The sequence below is a fragment of the Rattus rattus genome, chromosome 14, assembly GCF_011064425.1.
Source record: "Rattus rattus isolate New Zealand chromosome 14, Rrattus_CSIRO_v1, whole genome shotgun sequence".
Taxonomy (NCBI): domain Eukaryota; kingdom Metazoa; phylum Chordata; class Mammalia; order Rodentia; family Muridae; genus Rattus; species Rattus rattus.
In genome coordinates, this window is record NC_046167.1 from 1,418,772 (window position 1) to 1,441,534 (window position 22,763).

The 22,763-nt window shown below is 38.4% G+C and overlaps 2 protein-coding genes across 5 annotated transcripts in view; one reads left to right on the top strand and one right to left on the bottom strand.

Moving 5' to 3' along the window:
* Positions 1-19,958, bottom strand: part of Yme1l1 (YME1 like 1 ATPase) — a 35,719-nt gene extending 15,761 nt beyond the window's left edge. Inside the window, exons 1-8 of one of the 2 annotated variants that reach the window (XM_032919580.1) lie at positions 19,795-19,958; positions 15,914-16,045; positions 13,664-13,826; positions 12,060-12,158; positions 8,843-8,952; positions 5,709-5,859; positions 3,526-3,609; positions 1,126-1,208 (exon numbers count right to left, since the gene is read on the bottom strand). In XM_032919580.1, the coding sequence (XP_032775471.1) occupies positions 1,126-1,208; positions 3,526-3,609; positions 5,709-5,859; positions 8,843-8,952; positions 12,060-12,158; positions 13,664-13,826; positions 15,914-16,045; positions 19,795-19,809 (837 nt within the window). In that variant the 5' untranslated portion in view covers positions 19,810-19,958. Of the gene's footprint in view, positions 1-1,125; positions 1,209-3,525; positions 3,610-5,708; positions 5,860-8,842; positions 8,953-12,059; positions 12,159-13,663; positions 13,827-15,913; positions 16,046-19,350; positions 19,550-19,794 lie in introns of those variants that run through there. The other variant, XM_032919579.1, reaches the window with a different exon arrangement.
* A 257-nt stretch (positions 19,959-20,215) lies between these two features.
* Mastl (microtubule associated serine/threonine kinase like) overlaps positions 20,216-22,763 on the top strand; it is a 34,944-nt gene continuing 32,396 nt past the window's right edge. For all 3 annotated transcript variants that reach the window (XM_032884978.1, XM_032884979.1, XM_032884980.1), the window contains exon 1: positions 20,216-20,456. In XM_032884978.1, the coding sequence (XP_032740869.1) occupies positions 20,274-20,456 (183 nt within the window). In that variant the 5' untranslated portion in view covers positions 20,216-20,273. The remainder of the gene's footprint in view (positions 20,457-22,763) is intronic.

Consider the following 22,763-nt stretch of genomic DNA (forward strand, 5'->3'; position numbering starts at 1 on the left):
ATTCTAAGAATAAAGCAAGAGACGTGAGATACCATTTATTTCTCAAAATAAATACTATCTGCCCCCACTCTCTGCAGCAAAAGTATCTCTAGGTGAGCAACAGAAAAGCTACTGGGTGAGGTAGGTTAAGAGCATCAAGATAATGATGTTCTAAATGGTTCTTCTATTTTGGAAGCAGCACTATATAAATACATGTATAATCAAAATTTCTGGGCAAAAAATGATTGTTATGTAAGTTTTTGAAGACATGGCAAAACTGGGTAATAGCAAACCTATTATGTTAAATTCAATCAAGTTATTTTGCTCACATGAATTTAAATTTTGTCAGAATTTATTCGATTCTGTTGTTTAGTTGTCAGCCTATGTCTGGTTTTATATTTAGACATTGCTTCATCCTCACTGTAGCCAGAAAATTGTATATTCCAACCAAATAAAGCTTCAACAAGAATTCAATTTTTTAAAGATTTACTTTATCACCAGGAAAGGTGGCACATGCCTGTAATCCCAGCACTCAGGAGGCAGAGGGGTGGATCTCTGTCAGTTAGAGGCCAGGCTTGTCTACAGAGTGAGTTCTAGGACAGCCAGGGCTGTTATACAGAAAGACCATCTTGAAAAACCTAAATAAATGAATAGATAGATAGATAGACAGACAGAACAGACAGCTAGCTATGCTTTGTTTTTTTAATATTATGTGTGCCTGAGTAGAGTATGTGCATGTTGAGTGCAGGTGCTCATGGAGGTCGAAAGATGAACTGGATTCCCTAGAACTGGAGGTATAAGCAGTTTTGAGTTGTGGGTAGCTGGAACTGAACTTAGGTCTTATCAAGACCAGGAAGTGCTCTTACCCACTACACCATCTCTCTAGCCCCCAAAATTCAATATATGTTTGACTGCAGACCTCAGTAAGAATAGAAAGGTCCCAGCTCCCTATTAATGATTCAAATTTTAAATATCAATCATATTGATCTTTTCCTAAATTATTCACTTTCTGTAATTCAAACAGGGCTCATAGCTTTAAATTGCAAGAAAAGTTTGGGGCAGCTTGGTATAACCAAATGGAAGCCTAATGCAGAGTATCAATTAGACAAAATACAAAGAAAGCAAAAGAAAAAAACCTTAACTTACCCCTTTAACATGTTCAAAAGTGACATTTTTCATCTGGACAGGGTCTACTGCAGAATCAAGTCCTGTAGTTGTCCGGAAGCGCACTAACAGGAAGAAAGTATGTGAGGACATTTGATATCAAAGTCTTGGTGGTACCATCACCAGGCAGGTAGTCCTGATCTGTGTAAAAAAGACTGCACGCTATCTTAACTTCCCTCTCCCCAAGTTGTTTAAGCGTTTTATCGCAGCAAAAGAAAATTAGAATGATTGAAATTAGAATATCTAACAAGGACTTCAACACTGTGATGTTTATCACTGTCCATTTGATAGGATCTAGGTGAGAAACTTCTGGGCATGCCTACAAAGGAGTTTCTAAATTGGACTGAGATGGGAAGAACTATGTAAATGAAGCTGAGGGTCCTGTCCTGAATAAAAGGGAGAAAATGAACTAAATGCCAACATTTCACTTCTCTCTGAGTCCTGGCTGAAGCTGCAAAATGACCAGCTACCTCACGCTGCTGCATCGACTGTGTGCTCAAACTGTGAGCCAAAACATATACTCCCTTCCTAAAGCTGCTTTGTCAGACATAAAAATATACCTCTCGACAAAAGCTGCGTCTCCAAGCCCAAGGACCTACCACTACCCCAAAAGACATACCTTAACTCTAGAGCATACAGCTCTTTCAACTGACCCATAGCTAAGCCATACCAGGCTAATTAGTACCTTTTGGAGACTAACAGCTGGGATGGTTTGAACTAGAACATTAAAGTAGACATAGGACTGTGAACAATCGGTCCTCGGTTGGTGGTGCTATTTAGGGAGGTTCTGGAACCTTTAGGACAAGAAGCCTTCCTGGTGGAAGTGTGGGTTTTGGGAGCTTGTAGCCTTATCCCACCTCCAGTTCACTCTGCTTTCTGTGTGACTGAAAATGTGATGAGCCACCTCCTGCTCCTCTCCAGCCACCATGCCATCCCTGCTATTATGGACTCTAATCCTTGGGTACATAAACCAAAACAAACTTTATTACTGATTTTGTTTTGTGAGCTTTGTTCTTGTTATTGGAGACAGGATCTCACTATACAGCGCTCTGGCTGGCATGGAAGTTGCTATAAACATCAGGATACCCTTCAACTTAGATAAAGACCTTCCTCTGGCTAAGATTAAATGTGTGCACCATGGAACCCAGCTATCAGGTCTTCATTGGCTTTGATTTTCAAAATACCTGATCTCACTGTCAAAAGTCTTTGAACCTTGCCTTTTTTTTTTGAGACAAGGTTTCTCTGTGTAGCTGTGGCTATCCTGGAACTTGCTTTGTTAGGCTGGCCTCAAACTCACAGAGATCTACATACCTGTCTCCCAAGTGCTGGGATTAAAGGCGTGCACTGCTCCCAGACTTTGTACTCTAACCTGCTGATCAATGTTATTCTTCTACTTCACTGCTGTTCCTCCCTCAGCTAACCCTGAAGTGGTAAACTCCATGTATCTATGTTCTTTTGATTTCTAAGGCCTTAAAAGCATGAAGTGTCTTAAAAACTCTATACATCAGACTCACTAACCCACTCCAAAGTGATTTTAGGGTCTCATTTTTCTGGAGGTATTATTAAGTAACTAGTTGGATAGTTAAGTATTAACAGGCTTGAGGGTCACCTCATAATCAGCTTTTAAAACCAAATGTTTTACCTGTATGAATGTATGTGTGCACATGTGTGGCCTCTCGTGGAGGCCAGAGAAGGGTATTGAGTCCCCTGGAGCTGGAGTTTAAGGTGGTTGGGTGTGTGGGTGCTAGGAATTTAACCCAGGTACTCTTCAAGAGTAGCTAGCTAGTACTCTTAACCACTAAGCTATCTCTCTAGTCCCTGTATCTTTATGCTTCATCATCCTCCAGTTAAATAGTAATCATGTCAAGTTTAGCTATTTAGTGATGACCGTCTACATAGTTCAAAATAAGACTTAGCTCCCATAAACAGTAAGTCTTTAGCTCCATTATTGGTTTTAAGAGCTGATTATAAGGAGACCCTCGAGCCTGATAATACCTAACTATCTGGCCCCAGCCATACCAAAAACTGATGGTTTGATAACTCAGGAAAGTGCTTAGGAACAGCATTTTTTTTAACTATGATAGTTTTAATTCCTAAAATTATTCATTTAATAACTTAGTATTCTGATATACTAGCCACAGAAATAGAACTTTGAAAATATTACTTTAAACCCAGCATAAACAAAATGTTACACTAATTTTTTTTAAGTCCAAACTAAATGGACCTTACTTTTCAAATATTCTTCCCAATTAACCACAACCCGAAGTTCAACAAAAGAAAATTTTGGTAGGATAGTAATATATATGTTACAATTGTAAAAAATATAAAAGCCAGATGCTGTAAAGAGGAAATAAATTAACTCAAATATATGAAAGTCTTTACCAGATAAAAATGGATTTTTTAAGAGTCCATAAATGCCAAACAGGAGCAAAACAAAGAGAATCAGACGAGTTCGCCTTAAGGAATCTGAAAGAGGAAAAGGCCTTGAATTAAATGGTATCAATTAAATATAACACCTTTATGGTCAAGTATTAGTTACTACTTCGTTCTGATGTATTAAGACTTTAAGATGAAAATATTCTCACTGGTAGAATGTTTATTATGCCTGAAGTCCTGGGTTGAATCCTCAGAAGAACAACACATTGTTTTTAAAGTTTAGGTTTACAGAAAAGTTGAAAGTGTATTTTTACCACCCACCTTGTCCCCCCATCACCAACTAACATGCATTTATGCAGTAAACTTGTTAGCAAGAAAACCAGTATTCAGTTTTATCTGGTGAAATTTATATGAGGGCTTAATCTTGATATGATACGATCTTTTGTTAGCACAAAGACTAAGTAAGGTTTTTATTCTCTCTCTCTCTCTCTCTCTCTCTGTGTGTGTGTGTGTGTGTGTGTGTGTGTTTTCTCGTTGCTGTCTCCTTCCTTCCCCTACAATAGTTGTCCTTCTACTTTCATATTATTCATATACACGTATTTCATACAGTTTACTTTCGATTCTGCATGCAAAAATACTTGCAATTTTTGTCCCTCCAACTTAGCATACAAATAAATGTATACATGTGCACAAATCCACACAAACTCTGCATAAAAAGGAACATTAACATCAGAATCTGGCTTTTATATTTAAGATGATAATATTCAATTCCATCCATTTTCCTGCAAGTCACATTTCATACTTCAGAATAGCTAAATAATAAAATTCCACTATATATAAACACCACATTTCATACATTATTCTGTTGATGGGTATTTGGGCTTGCTCTAATATCTTGGCTACTGTCCCATCAGCTAAGTAAAAACAAATGTATAAACATCTCTTTGCCATGCTTAAAATTCCTTTGTTTACATTCTCAAAAATGGTTAAATATAACTGGACTATGTTCAGTTCACGTTTCAGTTTCCTGGGGAATCGCTGCTTTTATCGTCCTAAGGACTCCACCAGGTACCCCACATCAGCAGTGTGTAAAGGTCCTTCTGCCACTCCACCAGGTACCCTACCATCAGCAGTGTGTAAAGGTCCTTCTGCCACTCCACCAGTACCCCACCATCAGCAGTGTGTAAAGGTCCTTCTGTCACTCTCATCAGTGGTTGTTTATTTAGCGACAGCCACTCTGATTGGAGATAATCTCAGAGGAGTGTGAATTTCTTTAATGGCTGAGGAAGTTGAAACTTTTTTCATATACTTACTAGCCACGTGTAGTTCTCTTTTGAGAACTATCCAATTCATTTAACCATTTACTGATCAGATGACTTGAGTTTTATGATGAATAAAAATTGAACAATTGTTCATAGATTCTAAACATTAATCTCATCGGGTTGGCAAAGTTTGTTCTTCTATTGTAGAAAACATTACTTTACTTTCCTGATTCCTTTTGCTGTCTACAAGCCTTTTAATTTCATATACTTCTACTTGTCACCTTTTACAATTATTTCTTGAACTGCTAGAGTCCATCTTGGAAAATTCTTTCCTATGCTTGTATACTAAAGTGTTACATGTGTGTTTTATTCCGGAAGTCTGAGTTTTGAATCTTAGGTTAAGGTTTTTACTCCATTTTAATTTTTATATAAAGTGAAAGATTAGGATCTCATGTAATCTACATGTGGCTGGGGCCATGTGTTCCTCCCAGCACCACTAGTTGAAGAGGTTATCTTTTTTTCTAATGCACATCATTATCTTTGTCAAAAACTTGATGGCTACCATGATGTTCTCTAAGAGAACGTGCCTTGTATTTATCAAGGCACAATTTTTACTCTTTATTTTTACTTCCATTCCCACACAGCTTAAGTAATCTTACGTTTTACTGTGGATCATGATCGATATTAAGACTGATTTTCTAAAGTTTCTACAGGACAGTGATATTGCTCAGCAGGTAAAAGCTTGCTGTGCAAGCCTTGCAACCTGAGTTTAAGTGCTGGAATCCATAGAGGAAGGACGGAAAGCAAAAGGAAAGAACTGATGTCCAAAACCATGAGATCACCACACGTGTGCTCTGGCACATGCAGCCCACCTTCAGTCACATCGCACACAGGTGTCTTTCCAACTATCCTTCCTATTCATCGTACCATTGGTCTTCTGTGTAAGAGCTTGAGCTTTGAGAAAACCCTCTGCAAAACCAGTTTTAAATGCATCTTGGTGAGCTTCAGGTATGTTTTTAGTTTTCATAAGTTTGTCCAAACTCTCAAGATCTGTTCCTCTGTCCCGCAAAAGAAACCCCTAAAAATGTAAGAAAATAAAAGTGTCAGAAAGATACAAAGAAAGAAGGCAGTGTCTGGAGATTTTCAGTTTACTGGACAAAATTAAACAAATAGACATACTTTACAAATAATTTTGATATTTTGCTAAAAGCAACTGGTATAGCAATATAATGACTGCTAGCTATGGAAAACAAAATCTCTTACTGAGAATGGAACCCTGAGGCTAGAGAGATGTCCCATTCTCTTGATATTTTGGCTACATGCCTTGCCTTTAACGACTGAGCCATCAAAATCACAGACAGAAAGTTGGAGAAGTAGATTAGTTGACAGTGTTTGCTGAGCATATATAAGGCCTTCAGGTTGATCCACAGAACCAAGTATGTAGTACAAGTATGCAATGCCAGCACATGAGAGGTAAAAGCAGGAGAACTGGAAGTTTAAGGTAGCCCTTAGGTACACAAAGAGACATGTGCTATATGAAACCATCCTTCCAACTTCCTCACCCCCTCCCCTAAAAGTCATATAGCCAAAGGCATCATGTCACAGGTCTGCAATTTTCGGACTTAAGAAGATGGACTGAGTTCAAGGTCAGCCTGGGCTGAAGAAAACTATCACTCACTCACTTACAGACAGACAGACAGACAGACAGACACACACACACACACACACACACACACACACACACACACACACACACAAATATAAACACAGGAAACAGACATCATGAGCAAATAACTTGAAAGAGCAATGTGAAAAACTGTACAAAACTGTAAATAATCTGGTAAGATATAGTGCCAAGAAGAGAGCAAGGGTATTTAATGAATGACCATATTCAAGATGAGAACAGAAGAATCATAAATAAAGTACAATTAAACGCTATGTTATATGAGGCTGTGTTGGGTAGTAAAGTGGAGCAACGCAATTAATGAGAAGCAATGATGGTCTAAGTTTGGAGGCAATACCGAAAGTAGCAAGAGGAGAAACAAAGGATTAAATGAGTACCTAAGAGAGTAATCCAGGCAATAAAATGTTACAGTTGTTATGAATGGCAGTGCACCAAAGATGAAGAGAAAGTTGTAAGAAGTGTTGGCTGTGCAAAGTAGCTCATACTTGCAATCCCAGCTTTGAGCTGCAGCAGAAAGATTGCCTTCAGTTTGAGACCAAAGTAGGCTACATAGTGAGGTTTAGAACACCTGGACTACAGACTGAGACCCTGCTCAAAATAACAAGGGAGATGGACAAGAACAACATTCGCAACTTAAGGAAGAGTAAAATTACAGCTAAAAAGAGAGAGGTAGAATACTGGCAGCAGAAAGGCGTTAATGGGTCTAGGGGAAACCTAGAAGTGGAAGGACAGCTAACACAAAGAACGTGTACATATAAGGAAAGCTGAATCTCACACCCCAATCTGATAATATGTGAATGCAATAGAAGACATGAAAAAAGGGGAGCAGTGGAGGTTAAAGCTAAGCACATACGGGCAGGTAGATAGATGGGGGTTACCAAAATTAAGGATGTAGACAAAACCTTATTCATATATCAATAGTATGCTAACTTCAAAATACAACTTAAAAATAGTTCAAATAGAATTATCCTGCAGAGATAGACAATGTGGTTCTCGTTGGGGATTTAGCTCAGTGGTAGAGTGCTTGCCTAGCAAGCGTGCAAGGTCCTGGGTTTGGTCCCCAGCTCCGAAAAAAAAAAAACAAAAACACAAAAACAATGTGGTTCTCAAAATCTATAGGTAATTAAGTTACAATACAAGGAATGAGAGACTTCTCTACATATCGTTGGCCAAGGAGGCCTAGGGATCATCAAAACAACACAGGCTGCCATTATCCTTGTTACCTACCAAACCTACACACAGAGTGAACCTCAGCTGCTGAACACACCACGCATGTTGGTTACAGTCTATACAAAACCAATCTCAAACTGAGAACCTTCCTCCCTGCATGCCAGCTCTCATAGTGTTGAAAGATGCAATGCAGGTTATTAAGAGAGAAAACTATCAGTGATCTTAACCAGCTTTATACCCTGCATGCTCCAATACTGACCAGCCAAGCAAGAAAAGTCTACTGGTACAATAAAGGCATGGCTGTTACTAAGGTATCGAACCTCTTTCTTAAAGGAGTGGAGACTCTTCCAGTGAAGAAATTCTATACCTGGTACTGTATCCTGATCAAAAAGCCCACAGCTGGAATGGTCAGATACCAGAGTAAAATCTGCTATTTATATTTTTGCCAACTGGTGATGCTTGCAAGTGCTTTCTAAATATTTATATTTATAACCACAGACTTGGCCTGCTTTCAACCTTGGAGAAAACAACTCCTTTTTGCACTGTGCAGCAGCCAATGAAGAGATGCAAAACTAGTAAACTACTAGATGAGAGAATGAGTGTTCAGCCCTAAACAGGACATCAATATCAAATACCCCTCTACAACAAGACTCCAAGAATATAAAGGAAGAAACAGGAAGATTTAAGAACTATTGCACAGGAAGATGCAATGAAAATGCTGTGAAATGCCTACTGGGTATGATACAGTTATAACTTCATGAACTCACAGCCACAGAGATTAGCTGCATAAGATCAAGCCAACCAAAATTCTGACATGGATGTGGTAGGCAATTTTCAGGGCTACCACTTACTTTTCCTAAGGATGTGGCCACTGAAAGAATTCCCATGCTCCAGTGAATAACACAGATGCATATATGAGCAGCACCAACTGGGCTAAGTAGGTTATAATATAAAATTTTTTAACTTTAAAGATATGAAATTGGGAGGCAGACAATGAGGGGAAAACATATGCAAAGCTAAAATAAAGAAATAGAAGGTAAATATATTTCATTGAATACATGTATGAAATTCTCAAGAATAAAGAACTATGTTTAAGGATTTATAGGCACAATAATTATCAGTGATGTAGTGATCACCAGAAAAAAATGAAGTTTATGGTCTCAATAGTTGAAAGTTATTACTTTCTAAATCACAAAGAAGTAATTACCTTCACAAATGATGGTGCTATATTCTGTGCTTCTGCTAATCTTTCAGAAGTAGATTGCAAACGCCGTGTCCTTGACTTCAAAGTTTTGAAACCACGAGACTGTATGAAAACTGAACAAAACAGTGCCAGTTATTTTGTAACTGTAATACAGGAAAAGGATCACATGTAAAGTCTGACCCGTAACTATACATCCTAATTAGTATCTAAGTTCTAGAAATGTTGACATGTCCATACCCTTTCCATTTTTCCAACAACTTTGAACATTTTATTTCATGTTGACAGGACAAAGTAAAAAGAGGATTTATAATATAACATAGAAACAAGAAAGTTGCAAATTGTGACTCTTTCCCAAAAACAAAAGCTAAATTATTAAAAGTGATTAAATATAAACAATTAACTTAAAATTGTCTTTGATGGTTGTTTATAGTACAAAAAAAAATCCAACTAAATATTAATTTCTTATATTTAAAATCAATTTCCCTAAGTTATCATTCTTAATAATTCTATAACTACTCTTAAATACCTGTACACACACTATTTTTTTACTTATTTGCTAGGCCGGAGTTTACAATCTTCTAGCCTTTCTAATGCCAAGAGCACACACAAGGTTACACACATACTCTCTCTGCAAAAAAGTATTCCAAGTGGAGTAAGCTAGCATGTGCCTATAATCCCAGCACCCAGGAAGATAAGACAAGAAAACCATGAGCTCAAGAAGACCATGAAGTACCTTAGGCTACATAATGAGACATGGTGTCAAATAAAACATTCTAGAAATATAGTTTGCTCAACTCCATGGAAATATTTCAGAATACAACAGAGTACATTCAATTTAATGGTCATTTATAATTTCTTAATTTACACTAAAGACTGTTTTGAGAGTGCTATACTTTTGTTTGCTTTTTGGTGCTGAGGACTAAATTGAAGTCATAGCTCAAGCACACCAAACATGTTCTCTACACTAACCTCCAATTCCCAATTCCAGTTCTCCAACTCCATTTCACTGCCAAACATAATACCATAATAAATTTTCATGCTTTTTCAACATTTGAAGACTAAATTCCTAAAAGTAAAATTAATTTTAAATTGTTACATTAAAAAAACTCCTTTTAAAAGGATTTTCTATGAAAATTTTTCACATGGGGCTTTTCAAGGAATAATTTCAGTATTGATTTCCCCCAGTCATAAGATAGTACTTGAAAACTGACTGAAATTCTCAGTTCTCGGGTATTCTTTAAGCCATCATACTATATTTTATTTCTACTGTTTGATAATTAATCTGACTTCAGAATTCCATAAATTCTTAACATACATATCATCTGCCTTAATCACCCTTCTGTCTTAGGCACTAACCATTTCTTCAGAGGATTACTGGCCTTTGTTGAATTTAGTTCCTTCTTTTTCAGGCTATAAGTACTCTCCTCAAATGTGGAGAGTCCTAGTATCCAGTTCTTTTCATTTTAATAGTCTTGCTATATAGCTGAGGCTGGTCCTGCCTTGCCTCTCAAGTGCTGGGATTACAGATGTGTATCATCATAGATGGATCCCATTTCTATTTGTAAATAAGAATAGAATGGCTGGTACTGACAGCAAATGTTTCCTCAATACCACAAAGCAATAATGTACTGAAATTACAAATCACGAATTATGTGAATGAAGACAAGTATATACACAATTCAAAACCAAAGTAAGCTTGCCTTTCTTCTTTGGCATCAAGGCTCAAACCAGAGCTCTTGAAAGATTCCCCAAAATACATACACAAATGCAGTGCCTATACGGGAAGGTGTTTGTTGCTAACTATAGCCTTAAGGTTAACTCCTACATTTGCTCTATGATTGGCCCATTCCTGGGAATCTTTCAAATGTTTACAGCATCTACAATCCTGTACTAGTTTTGTTTTATAAATGTGGCATAAACTAGGGTCATTCAAAAATAGAGAACCTCAAATAAGGAACTGCCTTCATAAGATGGGCCAGGAAGCAAGTGTTAATAACTGGTGTAGGAGGGTCCAGCCCACTGGAGATGCTGACCCCACTGGGCAAGTGATATCGAGTTGCATAAAAAAGACAGCTAAGAAACCATGGGACTTCTCCCTGGTCTCTGCTTTAGTTCCTGCTTCTGCTCTGACTTCCCTCAGTGATAGATTGTGATTAGGACCTGTGAGCCAAATAAACCATTTCCTCCCCAAGTTGCTTTTGGCCAGTGTTTCATCGCAGCAACAAAAGCCAAACTAGGACAAACTCCAAAGCCCATTCTTATTGACTCCAAGTTTGGTATTTTCCCTAAGTTCCAGAAAATAAAATTTTTCACATCATTTACGACACTCCTATCGCAGTGGTTCTCAACCTTCTGGTTGCTCAGACCCTTTAATATAGCTCCATGATATGGTAGCCTCGCCAACCATAAATCCATTTCACTCAGCATAATTTTGCTACTGTTATGAATTATAATACACGTATCTGATACATAGAGTAACTAATATTCAACCCGAGAAAGAACTGTTCAACCCCCAGGTTAAGAACCACTGTTCTATCCTAACTTGCATGAAAGCAGCAAACAATGCTATCGATCTGGTATCATGTACTTTACAGCTTTATTTAAACTCCTCATATTTCTGCGACGTTAATGTACATTGATGTTCTCCAGTGAGAGTAAGTAAACAAATATGCTTAGTCGATTATTTTGAAACAGGTAGAGATGAGTTTCCCAAGTCTGATTTACCTTGGTCCTGAGCACTCACACAGCTTAGCTTCTATTATTATTATTGCGTGGCTCAGAGATTATAAAGAGGACCAGACAAAGGGCTAAGCAGCACAGACTGCTCTTCCAAATATCCACATGGTGCTTGCAGCGTTTCAAGAGCTCTGAGGCCCTCTTCTGGCCTCAGGGGAAACCAGGCACACATGTTCACATGGTACACAAACATGCAGGTGGAACATACACACATACAAAGTAAGAAATACTTTTTTCTACAAAAGTTTAAAAAGAAAGCTAGGCACATACCTATAACCTCTAACACAGAGGCTGAAAGACTACAAGTTCCAAGCAGTCTAGTGTAGTGAAACCTCTACATCAAAAAATACAGAACTCACCAAAGAGTAATTCCAACACTTTCAGTCTATTATACAAAGAATAGGTAATTCAATCACCACCACTAACGAAAACAAGTCTTATTAAATATAACTATGTTTTCAAAATAAATGCAGTTGTTCTGTACCTGGAAAATTCTGAAGATCTGAACAAATGCTTTGAAGAGTTTTTGGATGTTGCCTGTACAAGCTAGAGGAACGTAATGTACTGAACATATCTAAGTGACCTGGAAGGAAATTGCAAGGTGAAATTGTCAAGTGAAAAGCAAAATCACATAAAAAGTTGTATAAAATATAATTTATAAATACTACGAAAAAAATCACAATACATGTATAACTTTACTTTTAAAAAGACATCTGATGCATTAACATAACTTCTTTATAGCTCCCTATCACTTACGATGAGATTACTATTTCTCTCTGGAATATGATTATATGAAACTGAATTAAAGAAGAACAGCTTCTTTTACTACAAGGACAGAGTAATAAAGAGCGGTGACTGCTTAGGCACCATTCAAAGTTCTGATGCTGTGGAACAGTGCACACAGCTTCTAATGTGACCTCACGTATCTAGAGTAAAGCCAGGTGTGTTAGTGAGCACATTTAATGCCAAAGCTCTGGAGGTAGGGGCAGGTGGAACTCTTGAGTTCAAGGCCAGCACAGTCTATACAGTGAGTTCCAGGACATCCAGCATAAGGAGATCCTGTCTCAAAAAACAAAACAAAAACAAAAAGTCTGTAGCATTGCAAAGCATGAAGGTTCCTTCAATAGCCAGCCAGGTTTACAACCTTACAGTATCACTGAACTATGCTCGCAGTCCCAACACCTCAGTGATTACTATTTGTCTGCATGTCCAGTGAGACTTAAGGCATCTTTCAAAAATTCCCCAAGTGTCCAACTAAGAAACTCATTCCTAGTATCTCTGCATGCCCAAGTAAAGCAAGTGCCTCATATTATGAGAATTTTAAATTGTGAAAATGCAGATTAGAAAAACAAGAGAATAAAAGTATTAAAACACTTAAAATAAAAATGTGTCCTTTTGAAGATTTTCTATGGACCAAACACTTTAGGACATCTCTGTCCTACTCTGAGCATTCAAACCTTAAGTTATTATATTTCTTCTCACTCTTTCATTCTTTTAATCTTTTATTCTTGCACTCCTACAGTTTAAACTGATTTTTAGAACATGATCTTCCATCAATACGAAGCAGGTATTTTGATATTTTAAGAAGGCTTTAAGTTAGGCAGAGGCAGGCAGATCTACTACTACCTAGTTCAGTGACATTAAAAACAAAAAAAGTCACATGTGGCCCAGGCCTAAATATAATTAATCCCAGCTACTGAAAAGGTTGAGACAAGAAGACCATAATTTCAAGATCTGCTAGGGCTACATGAACAAGGCCAGCCTGGGGAACTTGCTGAAACTCTGGCCAAAAAAATAAGGAAGTCACTCACTAGTAGAGCACAAGTGAGGTTAAGAATTCAACCCCATGTAAGGTGTGCAGCTCAGTGACAGAGGTTTGCAAAGCCCTGATGTTAATATTATAGGAAGCAAAGGAGTACAGAGAAATTCTCTGCTCTTTAATATTTTTTCTATAAATCTATTTTTATAGCAGTAAGAAAAGTGTAAATTTCAAAAAAATCTCAAAAATAGAACTGGCCCATAGTAAATGCTAACACACTGCACCTATTATATCATTGTTTTAGTTAGAAATGACAATAACTAACATACCATATTTATTTTCAAAAAAGGACTGTGCCGAGATATGAGATGTATGCCAACAGGAAGAAACTCTTTTGTCTTTATAAAATCCAGGAAGTAAATTTTCAACCAGTTTATCAATCTGTCCAATTTTCAATTCAGATAATCCAAGGTCCCTTAAATTAAGCACAGGCTAAAAAAGACAAGTCAGTTAAATTAACATTAACCAAACACTTAAAGGATACTTATCAAGAACAGTAAGGATTTTTTAAATATAAGCATATATCAATTTGTTTTTAATTTTTAAAAAAGTTAATACAAATATTTTAATGGTTCTTGTTTTACTAAGGTTAGTCACATTTGACCACCACCACCCGAAAAAAATTCCCTAATAGTTCCCTTAAATAAATGACATCACTGAAACCAAAAGAACCAGTTAAGCATTCTGAGTCAGAGAAGTGAAAGGCTTTACATTGTTTTCCTTCTCTTCATACAAAGCACTGATCTGGTGCCAACCTAACAACCATCTGCCATTCACAAGAATAATTATTTGCTGGGTGGAGTACAGTAAAACAGACTATGTTGAGACAGATCATATTGATATAACTTCCATTGTAATATAACTGTTCGTTTATTATTGTTATTAATCTTTGTAACTTATAAATTCAACTTTATAGTATTTTCAGTAGGGAGGCTTTCTTGGACTGTATGATTGGAAAGCAGGATTATCAAGAGAAGAAAAGCAATGGAACACCTACAAAAAGGAGCAAAAGGAACTGGGTAAAATAAAGGGTAAATATGACAAGACAAACTTTCTATTTAATCAAAATGTGTTATCATGCCAGGCATGGTGGGGCACATGTGCAATCCTAGCAGAAGGTCCCTGAGTTCAAGATCCTAACCCATGATGACATCACCACCTCAAAGTGGGCTTCTTGCCTATTTTCTATTGTCTTCTGCCATAGGTTCTGATACCAAAACTAACTATATCCAGTATTTACAGGTTAAAAGTTGTGAAAAACTTCACATTTTTTTTCTTCAATAAAAAGTACACTCAGGAGGCGGAGGCAGGCAGATCTCTAAGTTCAAGGTCAGCCTGGTCCACAGAGTTCTAGGACAGCCATGGCTACACAGAGAAACACTTGTCTTGAAAAGAAAGGAAGAAAGAAAGAATATTCTGAGCTTTTAACTATCTTACTAACAAAATTTAGAAATAAACAGTTCTTACTTCACAGCTTGCTGAATCCTTGCACACTAATTTAAAAATACTGAAAGTGTAGTTTCCTGGCTTACAGATCTAATTTCAAGTACTTATGCTCTACTCTTTTTGTTGTTTTGTCTTTTAATTGGTTGTTTGAGACAAAGATTTCAGCCCATTTAATCTATCAATAAGGCAGTAGACAGTGACTGTATTACTGTGCTGCTTACTTCCTCAAGACACAGGTAATGACTGTCATTAACCTGAGCATTCTCAGTCCCACTCTTCCCACAAAGAGCTACTGGCAACTGATGATTGCTGAGGGAATGCTATCACTTCCCTAAGGGATACAGTCACTAGTACATTACCCATTCTCCAGAAGTAAGTCATACAAGGTACCCTAGTTAAACTCAGTGGGTCACTAACATGCCATACCACACAACAACATAGACATGAAAATGAGGGAAGAGAGTGTGGGGCAAGGGACGGGCAGGGACTTGTTAGAATTCAAAGGAAATGAGATAAAAGTGACAAAACATTATATACAACTATGAAAATGTCAATTTTTAAATTTTATTTTTAAAAGAAAGAAAAGGGGCTGGAAAAATGGCTCAGCAGGTAAGAGCACTTTTTCTGTTGTTACAAAAGGACCAGGATTCAGTTCTAGTACCCACATGGTGGCTTAAAATCATCTGGTAACTAGTTTCAGGGGATCTGACACCCTAATCTAACCTCCAGGGACACCAGTTACATATATATTTATAGGCAAACATTTATACACAATAAATAAAAATAACTAAAAAAGTTTAATTCTTTTTATAAAAAACTAATTGGTATCAACAAAGAGTAATATGTGATGTACATAACAAATATAATGTCATGTTTTAAAATAACCAAATAAACTAATACTCTTAATACATACAGCAAACAACAAAAGCCAGAATTAGCTGCCTTCAGTTACAAAGATTAGCTGAAAGCAGAAAGCATTGGTATAAATGCTTAAATGAAAATATCTGTATGATTAAAATTCACCATACCAAAAGGCTTTCTCATATAGTTCAGATTCAGATTAACTAGCTTACCTCACTACTGGGAGCTTCATGCTCAGCAACTGTATCTCGATGCTGTTTTGGAGAAGCAGATGTATTGACGGAAACGGATATATTTTTTGGTGAATGGAAGGCATTGATGAGATGACTGAGAGGAACTGTAACCTAGGAAAAAAAATAAAAGTTCAAATTAAGCAGTCTGTTTTAAAAAAAAAAAAAACAGAAACAATCTCCTTCTTCTAGTCAGAATTAAGACCTGTTAAAAGTTAAAAATACATCAGATGTCAAAATAATGGAAAGGCTAAGATATAGCTCCATGCTAGCAAAGTAAAGATGACCTCAGTTTGAGCTCCAGCACCACATACACATACAACAGATTAGCATAGACAAACATGTGCAAAAATACTGTCGACATTCATTTACTGCTGACAAGAAGAAAATTGGTTTGTTCTTTGATGATACTACCTTGGATATGTTAGAAACCAGGCATGGCGGTACACTCTTTTTACCACAGCAATGGGGAAGAAGACAAGGCAGATCTCTGAATTCAATGTCAACTTGGTCTACATAGAGTTCAAGGCCCACCAGGACCACACACTGATGTTGTCACAAAAATTAATTAATTTGAAATACATAGACTCTCATTCTCTAAAGTCTACTCTCTAGGAACTCATTCTAAGGAGACAATTCGACAAATGATGTGCACTAATAAGACAATTTCTTCAACACAATTTTAAAACAAATGGAGAACTGGAGAAAACAACTATTAGGGAAGCAGCAAAATAAAAGGCACTTCCACAGAAAGGCTTCACAAACATTAATGTTCTAATAGCAAAAGTTCACACCAAGAACTTTCTGATTTTTTTTTGGGTTCTTTTTTTCCGGAGCTGGGGACCAAACCCAGGGCCTTGCGCTTCCTAGGCAAGCGCTCTACCGCTGAGCTAAATCCCCAACCCCGAACTTTCTGATTTTTGAACATTCCCATTGCCACCATCTTGCTCTGAATCCCACCACCTAATCTCCTGTTTCTGCCCTTACCCAGCTGTAACATACTACCAGAGATAAAAGAGTCATAATTAAAATCTTCTAGATCACGCTTCTGCTTAAAATCTAACATCTGTAGAACCTGAAAATCTTCTACAGTTGGTTTTTACATTCCCTCACTTCATCACATGACCCTTCATTCCCTGTATTAGAAATGGCTCCAAGAACACATGAAAACACTGTATTTACAATTACCAGTCTATAATATATGAAAGTACATAGGGCAAGTCCTGGAGAGAACATCAGTTGAGGACATTCTCTACCGAGTTATGATGCAAAGCCCTTCTGCATACAAATTCACCACCCGCAGGTCAGTCAATCACTGCCTCCAGGAGTGGGAATTACAGTTTGATGAAAGTATCTGCTCTGGGACTATCCATTCTGGGACTATTTGCAGATTCAAGTTACTCGTTAGGACAAACACAATGTAATCCATGGAGCTTATGAAATCAAAAGCTTCCTAACTCAAGAAAGTCTAAGAATATAACAAAAGCTTGGCAAGAGGAAGACTACAAAAATTAAGAATTTCTTTTGTTGTAGCAGATTATCCAACTAAAAGATAAACTCCATGTGGCAAGAGCTTTTTCTATTTCAGTATTAAATATTGCATCCCAATACAAGTATGAATATAGAGAATGCTAAATATTCATTTTTCTTGAGTGAATAAAATAATGGGCTATTATACCAAGTCTAATAATTAAACTAACTTAATCCCTGACTCTAAAATTAGTCAGTGTTATACTTCTTGCTGTGATTTGAAGGCATAGTCCCTTTAAAATTCATGCTTAATTCAGTTTCCATTAGAACAGCAGTAAGAGGTGGGAGGTGACTAGCTAGGAAGGATAGCACAGCACTACAAACCAACTGCCTGTGCTACATGGGGTTGTACAAAACCTACAACAAGCAAGTATTTAAGCCATGGAAGTCCTGTCCTTATGCCACCAGTGTGGGTTTTCCCCTTGCTCTTTTGCTCTTCTACCACGTTATGCTGTCTATCCCATGATGGTATATATTCTTCATGCTTTCTTGATAATTAATATTATGTCAACAGTCTCTGTCAGACTTTTAATTACTAAACGTTCCCTGGACAGCCATCTTAGGAAACAGCATCTTCCTGCATCAGGCTGACCAACAAAGAAATACCACTTTCCACCATCACCTACACTAACAACCAAGTGAAATCCTATTACTTCTTTTCTACTTTAATTTCTCTTTCTGAGGCAGGTTGGCTGCCAATTCCTAATCCTAATCCGATTGTCCCTCCCACCACCTCTGAAATTAGAGGTGACTAGACATAGCAATTTCTTTTCCATAATGATTGAGTACCTTTCCTGTGTCAGGACAACAACATTCTTAATCTAGAACACGTATGCTTCTGCCCTCTCATTTTCTCCACACAAGAAGCCAAAGCAAGCCTTCAAACGAAAACCTGGTCAGGGAAATCAAATGAATCAAACTCCCTACCTGGCTCCAGGCTTCTCTTCAACCTCATCTCTGACACTGCTCCTTTTAATCACTCTGCTCTTGCCACACTGGCCTGACTTTTGTTCCTCACAAGATTTTTTATTTATATTTTTCTGTCTGCCTGAAATTCCTGTTTATTGTTCATCTTTACTTCCAGTGACCAGGAAAAATCCACATATGCTGCCTAAGAAGTAGCTAAGCAATCAGGACAAGAAGTTGGCAGTGCATCTGGTGTGATGGTGGTAGGAGCCATGATCTCAACACTTCAGAGGCTTGCCAGAACAGAGTGAGAACTAGGACAGCAAAGACAGTGAGACCTTGCCTCAAAATAAAAAAAAAAAAAAAAAAAATTAAACATTGTTATCACTCCCCCCCAAAAAAATTTAATGAACCAAAGAAAAAAGTAGGATTGGGGATTTAGCTCAGTGGTAGAGCGCTTGCCAAGGAAGCATAAAGCCCTGGGTTCGGGCCCCAGCTCCGAAAAAAAAGAAAAAAAAAGATTTTAAAAAGAAAAAGTAATACAATTTGGGTCCTAATAAAAATATAAAATTTAAATCAATTTTTAAAATGTAATAGCAAGAATCTAATGATTCAAAAAATGTGCACAAGTTAATTCTGGCCAGAAAGAAAGAAACTGTGATGCTATTCAAATTATCTGAGTATGTTTAAACTAAATTCGGCTTGAAAGGAAAAATGGGGTGTATGAAAAGAACACTGTCTTCTCAAATCCCCATCTCCAACACTAAACAATGCCTGGATCCTCAACAGAAATTATGTGCAAACCATTGGATACGTGTCAGGTCATACTCTCAGCATTGTCCCCCGATCTACTTTTCAGCCCGCGACTCACACTGGGTTCGTCGCTTCCTTCCCTAATTTGCTTCAGAAACACCAAATCTATTACAGCATCCGGAAAACAGTCGCAAAAGGGCCGCAGGAAAACGGCTGAATGCTGGGCTCACCTGAGGCTGCACAGTGCTCGACAGGGAGAACATCTCTGGGCCCTCGGGACCTTACCCGCCAGCCGAAACTGCTTCCTAAATCAGCTCAAAGGAAAGGGGCTAAGCCCTTTTATTTTCTCTTTATTTTCCTTCGCTCTTCTCCCAGTTTCTTCCTTACTCCTCCCAAAAACAAAAATATGGCTTCCCTTCCCGACAGCTGCTACGACGACATCTGCCCCGGAAAACCAGAGGCTACCGAAACAGTACTTCCGGAGCAAATGAATACCTCCACGTTCACTCCGCCCCCGACCCGTCAGCGCTCCGCCTCTTCCGGGTACTATTTCACTTTAGGGTTGTTTTATGAGGTTTTTATTTTTAACACCCCAACAAGAAATTGGATGGTCTTCTAGTCGCTACTAATCTGTTTCTGAATTTAATACGGGGTCAACCGCGCTTCCGGCTCACCCAGGTTCTCCACATTCTGTGACTCCGCTAGCTTCCACACCTCATCCCTAGCCATTGCTTTAACAGTCGACCTGGCTTCTGGCTCACGCGGAAGGAGAGAGAACTGCAGATCTTGGCTGGGACTTGGAAGGACCCCACCAGACTCGAGCTACATTAAAGTCTTAGTAAACCCCTTGCTCGTTGGCCAGCGAATGCACTGCCTCGTCACAAAAACAGCCTATGTATCCGCGGCTGAGGCCCGCCCTACGCTCCGCAGGCCCCGCCCAGCGCTCCGCAGACCCCACCCAGTAGCGTCGCCCGCTCCTCCCAGCACTAGCAGCCCCCGCCCAGCAGTGCCGCCAGCCCCACCCATCGATGCCGGCTTACAGTGAGCCAGCAGAGCGCAGGCGCATGGTGACGTCACGGGAGGCGTCCGGCGTAGGCGAAAGCATTTGAATCTACTTGGCGGGAGTTAGTACTGTAGTGCGAACTGTTCAGCTATGGAGTCTGCCTCGGGAAGTGAGGAGAATGAAGAAGGTGCGGCGACAGAGAAATGTGTGAATAGGATCCCAGTACCAAGACCACCCTCCATTGAAGAATTCACTATAGTGAAGCCCATTAGCCGTGGCGCATTCGGGAAAGTGTACCTGGGACAGAAAGGCGGCAAGTTGTACGCGGTGAAGGTAGGCAGTCTAAAAGCGCAAAGGTCTTAAATGGTCCTTTCTCACGAACCTCCTTTTTGTGTTGTTGAACAAGCTCTGGGGCTCCTGGAGCCCTAGCCTGGAATGCCCGTCTTACAGAAGTTTGCACAGTCCTGCTTGTTGACTGTTGGCGTTTGGGCAGACTGCAGTGAGCTGTTGTCTGCCCTTTCCTTTGCCCTGCCCTTCTCTGTATCCTGAGAATCATTACACAGTGAAAATAGCAAAACATACCCAACTGTGTCCAGGCCAGTGTAAACAAATGCGAAAACCTTGGCTGAAGGCAGAGACTTGAAGCCACGGCCACGATTTCATGAGTCATGTTTCAAAATCCAAAAGGCCGTTAAGTACGTATTGGTTATGTTTTCCTTTGACATACAGAATACCGAAATTTTGTTATCACAAACAAGAAGTGGTTTGTAGACACTGATTTCAAATCCCACTCTAAGAAGTTGCATTATAGTCATATTTTCTGTGATGACATTTATATTGTGAAATTTTATAATTACATTAATTTTATGTGTCACCTGGATTTTGGGTTTGTTTTGCTTTTTTACTAACTTGAGCTTCACCTGGATTAACTTTGGCACTTTGATTAAGTTTGTAATGGTCACTTTCTAATTATGTTTTAATTCATCTCTTTGATGATAGATTACTAAGCAGGAGCAAGTGCTGTAAAACCAAAAGATCTCATTAAACTTCATTTTTGCTTTTCAAATTTTCCATAGTGATATGTAAGCTATAAGTTCATTTATAGAGCAAGTTGAAAGAAATGTCTCCTAAATCAAGCCTTTCTGATCTATATGTGATCGTAAGAACAGTCAGTAGGCACTTAAAAGTGTTCTATCCACCACCCTTGCTTCGCATCACTCCCGACATTTCTGATTATTCACATTTGACAAGATTCCTGGTACACAGTGCTAGCACCCAGGGTAAGCAGCCCCTTCACCCGACTGCCTAAATGCTAAGCCTCCTGGTTTGCTTCTTTCCCTTTAGTAGTACCAACATCACCTCTGCCTTCAGGCTAGAAACTTGAGGCACTCTCATATTTCATCTGTGCACCACGTATCCTTTAAGGGTTCCTGTTCTCCCTCTGGAAAACCTTCTTTTGTTTGTTTTTTGTTTGTTTTTTGGGTTTGGTTTTTTTTTTTTCTTTGCTTTTCTCATTCACAAGTGAATAACTAAGTTCAGGCTCTCATTTCTCCCCACTTATTTGTTCGTAAAAGCAAAGTTCTGTGATGATTTTAGTAACTTAAATAGTTGTGTAACAAGCATTGAAAACCGGTTTTAAGGAATAGTTCCATAGACGAAAAAAATGACCTTCTGCCTATTCGCAGTACCTTTTCCCTTAATATGTCAGCAAGTAACTACTAACCCTCCTCTCTCTCCTCTGTCTCTCTCTTTCACAGTCCCAAATAGCCTCAGACATGTGATGTAGCTGAGCATGACTGGCCTTAAACTACTGATACGTCTGGTTCCATCTCCTGAGTGCAGAGATTACAGGCATGCACCAACATGCACATGCACCAACTCACTTTCTATTTCTGCAAGGTTGCCTTTTCTGGATATTTCACATAAATGGAAGGATACAGTGTATGGTCTTTGGTGTGTGTTTTTGTTACGTTTTGTTTTTCTTCATTTGCCTTGTGGTTTAAGGTTCATCAGGCCTTAATTTCTATACTTAGTTGGTTGGAGTTCCCTAACTAGAATCATTAACTTTACTTTTAGTCCATTCTTTAGGCTGCGGTATGTAGGCCAAAATCCAGAGTCCTTAAAAAGGTGGTCATATTCCCCATTTTTGGCCCCCAATCTCTACTTTATCTTCCACATAGCCTATGTCAAAGCAACATCAGGCCATGACTTATTTCATACCTTGGGACTTAAGTTTATTCTGGTTCCTTCTTCACTGCTTTTGTTCCACCTTTCTCTGCTTTTCACCCATTGTTTTGAGGATTACCTATTTCCTCTGAAACCTTCTCTGATCTTCCAAACTCAACTCATTGAAATTGTTACTTTATATGTTGCCAGTATACTTGTTTTTCCTTCTCTAACCTCAAGCCTTCCTGAATTGTTGTTATGAAAACACCAATTCATCTCTCCTATGAGTATTTTGGGTACCTTGGCCCAGTACCACCTCATAAGCCTCATAGAGCTTCTGCCAGTGAGATGACAGGTAGAATCATCTTGTTGGCTTGATTTGTTAATCTCTCTTTAGTGCTAGGAAAGAGAGACCTAGGGCCTTACCCCTATTAGGTCAGTTGTCTACCACTGGTCTATAAACCTAGCCTTTCT